This window comes from Vombatus ursinus, unplaced genomic scaffold (genome assembly GCF_900497805.2).
Source record: "Vombatus ursinus unplaced genomic scaffold, bare-nosed wombat genome assembly UNPS02014813.1, whole genome shotgun sequence".
Classification (NCBI taxonomy): Eukaryota; Metazoa; Chordata; class Mammalia; order Diprotodontia; family Vombatidae; genus Vombatus; species Vombatus ursinus.
Window position 1 is genome coordinate 35,680,246 of NW_020954591.1, and position 14,537 is coordinate 35,694,782.

Below are 14,537 nucleotides of genomic sequence, written 5' to 3' on the forward strand. Positions count from 1 at the left end.
AAAATGCATAACTTGGAAGCAAAGAACAAATAAGGGAATGATTCACAGGGCATCTGAGGAGCAGCACCCATGTAATTCTGCAACTGTCTTTGAAGAAAGCCTCTTACATGAACTTTGGGATAAACTAAACTCAAGGTTTATCATGACTAATTCCCACAATGCACTGCTCAAGATGCTAGATTGTATTTAAAAAAAGCAGCTTTGTAAGAGTCAGAGATGTCAAAACAGGGATTGTTGCTGAAAACAGAAAAGGCAGGTAAGGAGGAGCTTGGATTCTAGGGTAGGAGTAGAGAATGGCTTACAGGGGACCTGAGGGGATTTGGAGTCACCATCCCTAGAGTGGCTAGAAGAGGGAGGAGAAGGTAGTCAAAGGTACTGGGAGCTCAAAGGGTCTTGGGAGCTGTGGATGAAGGATGGAGAAAGATGTGCCTTACTGCAGTTTTTACTTTAAGACACACCCAACAAAGACTGACAGTGTACTCTTAGTTAATTAGGGGAAGTGATATCTTGTTCTATGCATGTTGGAGGGAAAGGAGCAAGGGAGGTTCCCAAAGAGGTATAGCTCCTAGCTGTAAACAGCCACTGAGCACCAGATCTTGAGCCCAGCCGGCCAACAGAGAGAAGTGTCTACTGTATGCCCAGGTTTGTGACAATGTGCCAGAGCAGAGCCAGCCCTGGAACAGAATACAATGATCCTCTCAGTGTTGATGAATTCTCTCTTTGGCAGAGAAAGCTATAAACTGCTCTAGTGGTTGATTATAACAAGGTGACTGTAGGCCTTGCCCCCAAAGCCTCTATTTCACCACCCAACTTAGAGTCAGGTAGCCTTCAAGTGAGTTCTTGTCGGGCTATGAGGACAAAAGGTAACAAGTCTGAACAGGGAACAGAAGGAAAGGAAAATGTAGGACATGATTCATTATGTAATCTCCAATTTTTTCTCAAAAGATGGAATATGATATGATGGAAGATGTCTGCACTCTATGGATCTGGAGGTATAGGGGGGTGCCTAAATGCCCCAGCATCCAATTTCTAAGCCTCTTGCTTTTCTCACAAGACAGATTCCACAAAAATTGTGTTCCCAGACCTGAACCACATGCAGAGTGCTTGGGTAATCCTTTACTCTGAGCCATCCACCCCCATTCCCACCTCAGGCTTCCAAATACTCTTTAACAACTTCTCTCCTTCTTCCCCCCCCTTACCCATCTCCCCACTTTCTCCACCTAGCACGTGCACTTACCCACATTAACAATGTAGAGGGGCAACCAAAATAAGAAGGTATAACTGACCAGCTTGGCAAACAGCAGACACAAGGAGAACTCCACTACACCCTGGAGGAAAATAAAGGGACAATGGAGATAGTGCCAAGGGACTCCCTCATTACTGCTCTCAAGGCACCAGCTCTAGGGCACCCTGTTCTGCTCAACCCTTACAGAAAGAAATCTCTGGAATCACCACTCAAGCACTAGTCCACTCCTTCACCACCCCTACCCCTGCCAATCCCCCCTTACTCACCGGGATCCTGAGTGCCCCTAGGAAGCTGATGGCCTCAAGCTTTTCATTTGATTCCTTGGAACATCCAGCACCTTCAGTTCCACTGTCTCTCTCAGAGCAATGCCCAGCCACTGAATCCACAGATGTACCCAGGTCTTCAACAGGTCCATTCTGAACATAGTGGGGAGAAATTCTTTAATGTAGGGAATGAGATTCTGGCACTCCCCCTCCCACAGAATGGAAATCCAGGTTTACTCACCATTACCTGAGGGGTGTGGGGCATCCCTGACTGAAAGGAATAGACCCTAAGGTCAGAGGCTTAAATTCATGGTTATATACAGACCTTCCTACAGAACTAACTGATCAGCTATGGCTGGCCCTGACTCTGATGGAGATTTAGGTGTGAAGTAGGAAGTGAGAGGTAGGGATTAATCAGGTCTGTTTAGTAACTGGTTGGTTTCCCAACATCTCTTTCCTCCTAGCCTGCTGCTTCTAGCAACTAAATCTCTGGAAACCAAAAATAGAAAGGGATAAGGAGAACAGCATCACCTTTCAACTTCTTCTGGAAGGGGTCATACTCACATGGTGCTGCGGTGGGGTACAGTCCACATCTTCAGGGTCTGAAAGGAAAGGTGGGGATCAGAGTCATAGAAGGCCAGGCCCTATCGTTCCTGAACATCCTCATCCCTTCATTCCCTATTACTGAGCTCAAACCAGTTCAGAATTTGGGGGCTCTACCCTTCAGTTATAAGGAGGAGGAAAAGAAAAACAGAACTTAAAGGAAAGGAATTGGGAGGCAGGAGTTGTTATTCTGTCAATTCAGTTGTGTCTGACTCTTTGTGACCCCATTCAGGGTTTTCTTAGTAAAGGTACTAGAGTGGTTTGCCATTTCCTTCTCCAGATCATTTTACAGATAAAGAAACTGGGGCAAACAGGGTTGTCCAGGGTCCCACAGCTAGTAAGTGTCTAAGATTGGATCTGAATTTAAGTCTTTCTGACTCAAGGTCCCATGCTTTATCCACTGCACCACTTAGCTACTTGGGAGGCAGGAGACTTGGATTCTAATCCCAATTATCTCTAGCCGGTTGCGTGACTTTTAAGCAAATCATTTCATCTTTTGGTATTAATTTCTTACCTCTAAGTGGAGATAGTACTGACTTCCCTACCCACATCAGAAGACTGCTTATAAGAATCAGATGAAATAATGAATGTGAAAGTGTTTTAAAAAGGAAAAAGCCCCATAAAGCAAAGCATTGCCAATTGCTACACCTTGAAATAATAACAGTTCTTATTTCTCTAGCACTTAAACATTTGCAAAGTGCTTTATGTATCCATTGTCTCATTTGATGCTCACAAAGCTGATGAATTTAAAGCTAAGAGACCTCAGTTTCAAATCTTGTCACTGTCACTTATTTATGACCAATGATAAAAGACTAAAAAAAGTCTTGGTGTTATCATCTATAAAACTGAGATAATGCTAGCATATCACGTACCTCACAGAATGGCTATGAGGAAAACACTATAAACTTAAAAGTGTTACACAAATGTGACTAACATTAGTTATCTCTTTTTCTTAGCCCCTTAAGTATGGGAAAACCTTCAGGCTAGAAAAACAAAAATTTAGTGTGATGCTCATTAGAGAATCCTGGGAAAGGAGAAGGCCCAGGAGCTAGTTCTCCACTCACACTCAACAAGGAAGAAGAAGCTGATGAGGCCCATGACAGCGATGACAATACCAGGCACGATGAAGGACAGGCCCCAAGCTGAATCCACCCAGATACCTGCAATCAGGGAGCCCAGTATGTTGCCCACAGATGTGTGGGAGTTCCAGATACCCATGATAAATCCACGCCTAGAGATGGAAGGAGGAAGATGGAGGAGGAGAAAGGAGGTAGAAAGGTTAGCAGCCTAGCCCTAGGTCAAGGAGCTAATCGAGAATTTCATGAGGTATATCTCATCTGATGAGCTCAAAGCACCTCATCACCTAAGGGGCAACTGAGGCTGTTAGCAAGGAAGGGAACTGATCTATGTCACCTGGTCAGATAGGAAGAGAATGGAGGGATCTTAACACCTTCCAGATGAGTTCTCTCTCTACTTAGTCCCACTTCTTTGGAGTCCCAAATGCAATTACTCCATCACCCTTCACCAGTGAAATCTTCCACCAGTGAAATCCATACCCACAGCTTGGGGTATTCTCTCTCTTCTTCTTCTTCTAAGCACCCTCCAATTCCTATTCCTCCCTCCCTTCTCCCCTTCTCCCCCCCCCCATGCCTATACTCACTTTCCCTTCCCAAACCAGTTACCAATACAGGTCACCACCGATGGCCAGCCTGTGGTCTGTGCCAGTCCATTAAAGATCTACAGAAAGAGAAGAGTTAAGGGAACATGAATGATGGGCACAGATTAACTTCAAGGGTCTGGAGTTGAAAAGCAGGGAGGGGAGCAAGAAGTTGGGAATGAAGCTCTGCCCATACTACTCAAAGACCACACACAAACCCTTCACAGAGCTAAAAACAAACAAAAACAAAACAAAATGCCCTTCTGGTCCCATGTCCTCCCAACTAGTGATTAAAGAGCAGAGAAGACAGGTTGGATTTAGAGGAATGGGAGCAGGGATGGAGGAAGAATTGGGGCAGGAAAATAAATCTGAAAAAGGGAAGGGAACCTGTACCTGGACAAGCACATAGTACCACAGTTGGTGAATGTTCCAATAATAACCCAGGCCAAAGAGCGAAGTGAAAATCCCACTCAGCAGCATTCCAGCAAACAGGTAATAGCGGAGTGGAAGTCTCTCCCCAAAAATTCCACTGAAGAAAATCAATCATTTAATCTCAAAAAATATTCCAGTCATAGCCCAGACCTGCCACCCAAGCCAGAACTCATACCTGGTCTCCTCCCCACCTCCACCTACCATTAAGGTAAATGTTTCCTAAGGAATTTGGAGGTCTAGATTGTAACAAAAGAGGGGCTCCCCTCAACACTTTTATCCAGATGAAAAATGATTAATCAAGGGCAACCCATAAATCAGAAAGGGGGGCAGTCTGAGGTGGCAAAGGGGCCTAGAGATTAAAAATCACTGATCAAAGGCAGCCTTAAAAGGGAAAACAAGTTATAAATAGGCAGCCAGCGGGGAGAAAGTAAGGAAGAACCCTATGTCTAGGGGATTTTGTCTGTGGGGAATAGTAAGGGTTGATTTGTATGTATTTGGTCTCTGCATTAGCTGAGACACCTCCTTACCCATCTTGCTGGCATGTCCTTAAATAAATGTACTAGTACTGACAAAGATACTTAAGTCAAGAAAAATTATCCTGATTTACTCTATGCTAGGGATGGCTCTGTCTCTCCCTTAATACCTGATGAACATGCCAACAGCATAGGCAATCAGAAAAGCATCGTCCACACCCCCCAGCAGTTGTGAGTAGTTGTCCTGATCTGGAAACAAATGAAAAAGATGCCTCCTCAATCAGACTGCCACAGGATGGGCAGCCTTTCTCAACTCTCCCAGCTACCACCACCACCCAATTTATTAATCAAACACTTATTAAGTGTATATGCCAGATTCATATAGGTCTAGGCAAAGACTTAAATCCTTGCCTTCAAGGAACTTATATTCTATCCTTAGAGACAAAGACACACACACACACACACACACACAAAATGGATACAAGGTGATTTTGACAAGAAAGCACTAGTAACTAGAGAGAGGGTCAGGAAAAGTCTACTGTTGAAAGTGGCACTTCATTTGGGTCTTAAAGAAAATTAGCAATTCTGAGAAATGATGGTGAGGAGGATATGCACTTCACTCATGGGTGTAGGTGAAGAGATGGAAGGTGAAGTATCTTGAAAGAGGAACAGCTAGAAAGTCAACTTAGCTGCACTACAGTGTTCACAAAGTAAGGAATACCTAATAAAGCTGTAAAGTTAAGTCAGGGCAAGATTGTGAAGGGCTTTAAATGCCAAGCAGGCGAATTTACATTTGATCCTGGAGCAAATAGGGAATTACTGGAGTTTATTGAGTAGGGAAGTGACATGGTCATGCCTGCCCTTTACAAAAACAAGTTTGGCAATTGTGTGAAGGACGGATTGGACAGAAATGGTACCTGAGGCCAGGAGACCAAACAGATGATTACTGTAGTAGTTCAGAAAAGAAGTAATGAGGGCTTAAACAATTGGGGTGGCTTTGTGAGCAAGAAGGTGATATATGTCAAAGATTTGGTAAATGAGTGGCTATGTAGGAATGAGAGTGAGGTGTTACAAATGACACTGAGGTTGCAAATTTAGAAGATGAGAAGGATGGTGGTGACCTTGACAAAAATGGCAGGAGGGTAGGAGGTGTTAAGGGAAAAAGAATGAGTTCTATTTTGAATAATTTGATTTTGAAATAGCTACAAGACATCCAGTTAGAAATGTCTGTGATGCAAGACTAGAGATCAGAGGAGAGACTAGGCCTGGACATAGGTCCTAGAGTCATGAGCATAGAGATAGTAATTAAATCTATATGAGCTAGTGAGGTTGCCAAGACAATATAGTACAAAATGACAAGAGAGCCCAGAATACCCACAGTTAGGGGGCACATCGTGGGTGATAAGCCAGCAAAGGAGACTGAGGAGTACTCATACAAGTGGGAAGAAAACCAAGAAAGAGGAGTATCATAACCCAGAGAAGAGAGAGCAACAGTATCATGCTGCAGAAAGGTCAAAAAGGATGAGGATTGGGAAAATATAATAAGATATGGCAAGCAATCACTGGTGACTTAAACAATGCGTACTACATACATACATACATACATACATACATACATACATACATATAGGACACAATGGTAGGTGCTGGGAAACACACAAAGTTGAGATAAGACACATCCTTGTCCTCTTAACATTTATTTAATAGAGGCATAAGACAAAAACACAGATAAAAACTTTTATTACTTGATAAGTGCATTGGATAGGTACAGGACAAAGTACTAAATCTCAATCCTATATCTTTCCAAGGGATCAGTTTTTCACTAGTCGTCACAAAGCCCATCCACTCCTCTTACTCAAGGCAGAGTTTGGGCAAGTATTAAGGGTAGAGGGCAGAAAAAGAAGAGTGGAAAGATGCGGCCAGGCTCTTACCAAATGGAGCCCAGTAACACCATGTGGTGCTGTTGGAGTTGTTGTCGGGCCTTTCTAGCTCTGAACAGTTTCGATGCAGCTGACTCTGAGGAAGCAAAGGATTAGCCTAAGAGTCATCCCACTGACAGAGAGGCCCAGCTGCAACAGAACCCTGAGCCTTCATCATCCCCAAGATCCAATCCCACCCAGTCAGATTCTCTAACCTAACTCCTACTCAAAACATACTGCCCAATGGGGTGAACAATGGAATAATGATGTGTCTAGATATGCACAAAACTCTGAACTAACTCCACTCCCTTGTCTATGTGTCCCTGATTACCTCACCTTTCTGTCCTTGATTACCTCATCTCCCCATCCATGATAGGTTTTCCTGTACAAGAATCCCTAGCCTCTCTTGGCTAATGGATGTCCCCCTTAACAGGGGTATCTCCCTTAAGGAGCTCTGAAGCTCTCTGAAACAGCCATTTCCCCATGGAGCTGTCTCTCTTAAAGAGCTGGCCCCCTTAAGTTGGGGTCTCCCTTAAGAGGGTGGAGGAGCCTGTTTGGTGTTAGTATGTGTGTTATCCACAATAAATGCCTTTACTTGATTTGGAGACCAAAAAAATACATACACACACATATATATATATATATATATACACACACACACATATATATATATATATACTGCCCCTCTCTGCTCCCAAAGCCTCACAAGGCTTCCTGGTCTCTTGTGCCTGTACTTCTTGGCTGATACCTCATGCAAAGTATGTGCAAATGAAAAGTGAGGCAAGGGGAGCTGGAGGGTGAAGTGGGGGGAGCTAATTCCCTTCTCAAGGAGAATGGGAGGAGAAAACACGTGCCAGACACCTGAGAATGTGTAAGAACCTGTCTTTTAGGACTCTGAGAGCACATCCTGCTAGCCAAGGGTGTTCCCAGCATAGGACTGCTTCCTCCCACAAGTCACTCTAGCTCTTACCCTGGCTTTTCCCTGGCCTCACCTTGACAACACTGATTGGCTTCCTAGACATGTGGTAACAGGTGTAAATGAGAAAGGTGAGCAGCAGAATAAGGCCCCGGTACCTGAAACAGAATGGGAAAGGCATCTTAGTCAACAGGAAGCAATTGTAGTTGGCAGCACCAATCTACCAGGATCCACAAGGCCAGGATTCATGATACATACAATTCCATTCCCTAGTCATATCCTTGGGTTTGTAACATGATTCCTCAGAAAGAGCTTGGTAAAGAACTACTTGGTCTAGAAATTCACAGAAGCAAATCAAAAGATCTAGGAATACTGAGCTGGAATTCAAAAAGGCAAGAGAGGAGACAATGTTCATTCCTATACCCAGAAGCGGGACTCAAGAGTTAGGCAGGTGGAGAGGGATGATAATAGCCAATGAGGCTCCCAACTACTGCTCCATCCCCAAATTATACAATACCTCTCAGCAGGGCTGACTTGTTATTATCGCCATGGACCAAGAATCCTTCCTGCCCATACTCTACTCTATCTCCCTTCTATTGTCTCTTTTTCTTTTTTTAAAATAGAGGAAAGAACCTGGGTCCACCTTTATGGGAGCAGCTTAGAAAAGCAGATTTGGGCCCATTTTGTAGTCTAGTCCTGGGGATAAAGAAAGAACACTCCCAGAATGTTAAGCAAAGACTTCCCTCCAGAGACATGGAGATAGAATGAATTTCTTCTAGCTGTAAGATGTACATCAAAGTTTCCACTGTTACCCTCCTGCTCCATGTCGGGGTCTCAAGGAGTGGAATTCAGGTCCCTGGGTCTGAGTCATTGTCTGCTTTCCTGGCAGGGAGGGCAGAGGAGAAGCTGTGGACAGGTTGCTTCTACCTTTTGTTAGAGGGTCTGCCCTCAAAAAGGAACACTGCTCCAAGAGAAGGATCATTCTCAAAGACAGGAATGCTACACAGGAGGGAAGAAGAAGTAACAACAAGCTTTATAAAAAGCCTTCTCTGAAGTGAGTAAAGTATGGGAGGAAAGAGATGTCCTCTTGCGGTCCCTTCTATAATTATATGAAAACCAGCAGGGAGCCCCTAAGTTTTACCCTGCCACAGAGAAGACCCTTGCAACAAAACAGGGCTCATTTCCCCCAAAATTATCAGAAATAGTGAACTCCCAACTTGAAGGAAGGAAAAAAGTATCTCAAAAAAGCCTGTGTTACTGCTTGGGGTGCCAGGCCTTCATTATTTCATGCTTATACTACATAGACAGACAAAGCATTTATTCAGCCTTTACTATGTGTCAGTCACTAATCTAAGTTAATCTCCTAAAATAGTCTCCTAGCTGATGTTTTAGTCCCAGCCTTAACCCCTCCAAACCATCTGCACACTGTGGTCAAAGTATAACACACTACTATGTACAAATAACCATCTCAAAAACAAAACAATTTTCAATGGTTCTTAAATAGGCAATCAATCATGCAAGTCTCCACACCTCAGTTTCCTCATCTGTAAAATGAGATCTCATACTGTATCTACCTCAAACCTAGGAGGAAAGTACTTTGTAAACTTTAAAGCAATTGCAACAATAGAGATGTTTATTATCATCATTATTAATATTATTATTGTTATTGACATAAGATGAAGACCTAGCTTAAGTCCCACCTTCTACATGAAGCTTTCCCTCAGCAATTCTTTCCTCTCCTGAAGTTCCAATAGCATTTATTGTCAATTTCATTCATCTGGTACTTCTCAAATACCTACTTGCACCTTTCTTTTCTCCACTCAATTATAAGCCCCTCCAGCGCAGGAATGCTCTTTTATACTCTGGATGTACTAGATACTGGATGTACTCTGGAAGCCTCTTTGCATCCCTGTCTCTCAGTACAGTGCCCAGCATATGCAATTAGTGTACACTGAGGAGGGGAAGGAAGTGACAGCGCTCAGCCTCAAGGAACCAAACTAAGATAAAAAAAAGGGGCCAAGGAGAGCAAAGGTCATGACCACAACTACCTTAAGAATCTAAGGAGGGGGAGGAAATCCTTGGAAAAATTTGGGACACGATGGGGAAATCTCTGGACTTAGAAGCAGAAATGATTTGGGTTTGAATCTTGCCTCCAACACTCAGTAGTTGTGTGACCATGGGCAAGGTACTTACCTGCTTGAACCTCAGTTTCTTCAACTATAAAATGGAGATAACAGTCTTGTACTACCTATCCCACAGGGTTGTTGTGAAGAAAGCACTTGGTAAACTCTATAAGACTTTGTAAATGTGGGTTATTACCATCATCTCTACCTATATATAGCTCTGGCACCTCAAATTCAGTGGATCCAAAACTGAACATTTTATCTTCCCCCTCCTCCCCCCACAAAAAAACCTGCCTTTCTCCCTAAGTTTGCGCTTTCTGTTCATGGCTCTATCACCCTCCCAGTCACCAAGGTCCTTCTCCCCATAAACAAGCAATAATTTTGTATAGTTTCATTTTGTGACAGCAGTGTTCATTATCGGGTGCTTCTACTGATACTAGGCAGACTTGGGTATAACCTTGACCAGACAAAACTGGATTGAGCCAGTTTCTTAAATTTCTTGGCTTTCTTTCGAATCCTAGCTTCTATTGGAAGTCTTTCTTGGTAGCCCCAAGCTACTAGTGCCTTTTTTTCCAAGATTACCTTCCAGATACTCAGTATATATTTTTTATGTGTATAATTATTGACATGTTCTTTCCCATCTTACCCCAGCTCCATTACAATATACATTCCTAGAGGGCAGGGACTATTTCTGTTTATTCTTTGTATCCACAGAATAAAGTGCCTAACATGTAAATGTTCATTGATTGAATTTCTGATCCCTTTTCCACATGCTTCAAATACCTGAGGTTGTCTCTTCTCACGGCTAAGGGTCCCAAGTTCATTTAACTGATTCTTATATAACATGAGCTCAAGGCCTTTCACCATCCTGGTTGTCCTAGTCTGGACACTCTCCAGTTTATTAATTTCCTTCAAAAAATTAGGCCTAGACAAAGAAATCCAATGCAACTAAAATTAGAAGGGAAATAGTTAATTAAGGAAAAAAATCTTTGCAGTAAGTTTCTCTGATAAATGTCTCATTTCTAAAATATAAGGAATTGAAATCATGTATACCCTTTGCATTAGCAATACCCCTACTAGTAGGCCTATTATCACCAAAGAAATCAAGATACAGGGAAAGGAACCATATGTATAAAACTATTTATAACAGCACTTTTTGATGTAACAAAGATCTGAAAACAAAGTAGGTGCCCATCAATTGGGAGAATAGTTGAACAAATTATGTTATATGAATGTAATGAAACAGTACTATGTCATTGAAAATAATGAATGGGAAACTCAGAGAACCACGGGAAGACTTCCATGATTTGAGGAATTGTGAAATGAGTACAACCAGAATGATTTATATGACTACAATAATGTAAAAGAAAACTACCTTGTAAAATGTAAGGATTCTGATCTATGCAATGACCAATCACAACTCCAGAAGGTTGAAGATGAAGCATGCTTCTCACTTCTTTGCAGAGATGTGATAGACTAGAGGTACAGAATGGGGAATGCATATTAAGACACGTCAATATGTAAATTTCTTTTACTTGACTGTACTTGTTTGTTAGGAAGGCTTTTTAATACAGATGTTATTTTGACACAGAGGTGAAGAAAGATATTGGGTTTATGTAAGAAGAAAAGAGAAATGAGAGGCAAACAACAAACATTTATTAAGTGCCTACTGTGTACCAAGCAGTGCTCTAAATTCTATGGCTACAAAGAATAAGCAAAACAGTTCTTGTCCTCAAGGAGCTAACACTCTTAATGGGGAGGGGAGAAGATGCAAACAACTATATACAAACAAGATACATACAGGATTAAATGGAAATAACAACAGAGGGAAAGTCCTTAATAACATTAAGGACTGGGAAAGACTTCCTTCAAAAGGTGGGATTTTAGCTCAAACTTGAAGGAAGCCAAAAGTCAGAGATGAGGAGGGAGAGAATTCGAGGCATGGGGGACAGCCAATTAAAAGGCAAAGAGACAAATGAAGTATCTTGCATAACAGTAGGCAGGCACTTATAAATATTTGCTGGATTGAACTGATGACAAAATGTTCTGGACACCTACCAAATGGCACCTGATCAGTTACTAGAATGGCAATAGTGCTCCCATTCCAGAAGTCCAAGGGAAGGCCTCAAACTGCCTCCTGTTGACCTTCCTCCAAAGTCCAAGCTGGTCACCCAAAGGGAATCTGAATAGGATACCTGGCTGGACTCCTTGAAGGAACACACATGCAAAGGGAAAATTCAGTCCAGTGATAAAAGTACATGGTGGGGGGAAGGGGTCAAAAGACCTTAAAGAGAAACTTGCGGGGCAGCTAGGTGGTGTGGTGGATAAAGCTCAGGCCTTAGAGTCAGGAGGACCTGAGTTCAAATCCAGTCTCAGACACTTGACACTTACTAGCTGTGTGACCCTGGGGTAGTCACTTAACCCCAATTGCCTCACCAAAAAGCTGGGGGGAAAAAGAGAGAGAGTGAGACTTGCTCTCTGCTAACTAGATGTAAGAGCTTAGATAAGCCTTACTTCTCAGTGTTAAAAGTTGATAGTGTAAGAATTAAATAAGAGATTATACTGTATGTAAAAGTATTTTTAAAAGTTAAAACAGCTGAATATGGTATACATGCTTATGATCCCTGCTCTGGATGAGATGAAAGCTGGTGGATCACTTGAATTCTAGAATTCTGAGTTGCAATAGGCTGAAGCCAACTGGGTGTCTGTACTAAGTCTAACCTCCAAACGGTGACCTTCCAAGAGTAGAAGTAGGGGAGGAACCATTAAGCTGCTTAAAGAGAGGCAAACCAGCCCAAGTTGGAAATGGAGCAAGTCAAAGCTTCCATGACAATTAGCAGTGGAATTGGGCTATGAGGGGCTACTGTACCTTCCAGCCTGGTTGAGATAAAGAGACCTAGTCTCAAAAGGAAAAAGCATTAAAATAGTATACAAATGCATAATCATTCAGTCAATAAACATTTATTAAGTGCCTAAAATATGCCAGACACTGTGCTAAGCACTGGGGATATAAAGAAAGTTAAATAACAGCACCTAATCTTCTCTTTACCTAGGAGTCCTTCAGAGAGGACAAATTGTACTCATTTCCCTTAGGTTTGTCCCTGTTGACCCTGAACTGAGCCTGGACTCACCTGGACCCTTCTACAGCCTTTGCCCACTTTTATATATCCCTATTCCTGGGCTATTACTGGTATCTTATCCTGACAGGTGATCTTCAGAATCTCCCTAAGACAATTCAAATCGAAGCGATTCTCTTTCCTGGCATGGCGCTAGTACACTGTCTAGGTTTAACAAGGTCAGCACAATGGCTCTGTAGATCTTCAGTTTAGTAGTCAGTCTAATACCTCTTCTCTACCACACTTTCCTTTGGAGCCTCCCAACACTGAGCTAGCTCTGGCAATGCATGCATCAACCTCATTATCAATGTGTACATCCCTAGATGTACTGCAAAGAGTGCAACTACTTTGAGCTGGCCATGATGTTCAAATGCCCAAGTGTACACTTGCCTAAAAGACTATTTTATGGAGAACTCACATAGGGCAAGCACTCACGTGGTGGTCAGAAGAAGTGATACGAGGATATGCTCAAGTTCTCTCTTAAGACCTTTGGAATTGACTGTGTGACATGGAAGACACTGGCACAGCACTGCCCAGAATGGCATGCCCTCATCAGAGAAAGGGCTATGCTCTATGAGCAAAGCAGAACTGAAGTAGCTCAAAAGAAACCTGAGATGCGCAAATTTAGAGAATCTACTCCAAATGTTCACGTGGACTATTTGTGCCCAGCCAGCAGTAGAGCATTCCAAGCTCATATTGGTCTGATCAGCCACAGTCGGACACACTATAACTTGTCTCTAACATAGTGATGTCGTTTTGGTCCCCCTCGAGAATGAAGGACAACTAACTAACTGTTACTACTATAATATAAGCTACACTGGGAGTCTTAGTGTCTATTATCATCTGTTAGTAAACATTTATTAAGCACATGTATACACATGCGTACACAAATGTGTACAACCATGTGCCAGGGAAGACACAAATATGGATAAGACCCTCATAGAGCTCATAGTCCAAGTACAGACAAAAAACACAAAGAAGAACAACTGTATTATGCAATAGTACATAAGTATACTAGATAGATGCAAAACACAATACTACTAGGTTCAGCCCTCATATGATTTCTGCTTGTTCCTACACTGTAGAAAAGACTAGTTACTAGTCCCTCCCCCACCTTCTCCTGCTGCAAACCCAACCACCGCCAGGATTTTTTACTCCTCAGTATGGATTGTGGACCATCTCTCCCACCTATATTTCCAATCCCATGACATCCTTCAGTTCTCCCCTAGCCCTAAAGAGAGTGACCTAAGGCTCTAGCACAGATATCCCAGTGAATGCTGGTGTCCTTGTTCCACATGGCATGACTTCAGGACAGAAAGACTGACTCTTTCATTCAGTACTGCTTAAGGAGCCTTGGCATTCTCTTCTACATCAACCTCTCATAGGAGGCCAGGCAAACTTCTATCCAACTATATAATGGGGACAGGTTCCTAAAGAGTTCCCATTCCCAGTACCATGAACATCACTACCCCTCTTCTCCTGGGGACAAAGGGCCAAGATGAATACTTTTGACAAACAAGTCTATAATCAGTGCTGACTGATTGATTCATCACCCTTTCAACCCCACCAGGAGCAATAGGAACAACTATAAACTTTGATTGTGAGTTTTATAGCTGGTAGGTCTTACTGCAACTATTAGATATGGTCAAAACCAAGTGTTACAGAACACTTAAGAGTTAGACCCTCCCCTAAGAGCAACCCAGGGACAGGATTAGAAGAGCATACTGGCATCTTAGGGTATTTGGGTTAAAATCTTGCCTCTGCCACTTACTATGTGACCTTAGCATGG

General features: G+C 42.6%; 1 protein-coding gene across 4 annotated transcripts in view; it reads right to left on the bottom strand.

Annotated features, from left to right (window-relative positions):
- LOC114054443 (glucose-6-phosphate exchanger SLC37A2-like) overlaps nucleotides 1–14,537 on the bottom strand; it is a 42,928-nt gene that overhangs the window by 15,097 nt on the left and 13,294 nt on the right. For all 4 annotated transcript variants that reach the window (XM_027877616.1, XM_027877617.1, XM_027877618.1 and 1 more), the window contains exons 2-10: nucleotides 7,586–7,667; nucleotides 6,606–6,690; nucleotides 4,845–4,923; nucleotides 4,163–4,298; nucleotides 3,773–3,849; nucleotides 3,177–3,343; nucleotides 2,074–2,111; nucleotides 1,513–1,662; nucleotides 1,238–1,328 (exon numbers count right to left, since the gene is read on the bottom strand). In XM_027877616.1, coding sequence (XP_027733417.1) covers nucleotides 1,238–1,328; nucleotides 1,513–1,662; nucleotides 2,074–2,111; nucleotides 3,177–3,343; nucleotides 3,773–3,849; nucleotides 4,163–4,298; nucleotides 4,845–4,923; nucleotides 6,606–6,690; nucleotides 7,586–7,667 — 905 coding nt within the window. The remainder of the gene's footprint in view (nucleotides 1–1,237; nucleotides 1,329–1,512; nucleotides 1,663–2,073; nucleotides 2,112–3,176; nucleotides 3,344–3,772; nucleotides 3,850–4,162; nucleotides 4,299–4,844; nucleotides 4,924–6,605; nucleotides 6,691–7,585; nucleotides 7,668–14,537) is intronic.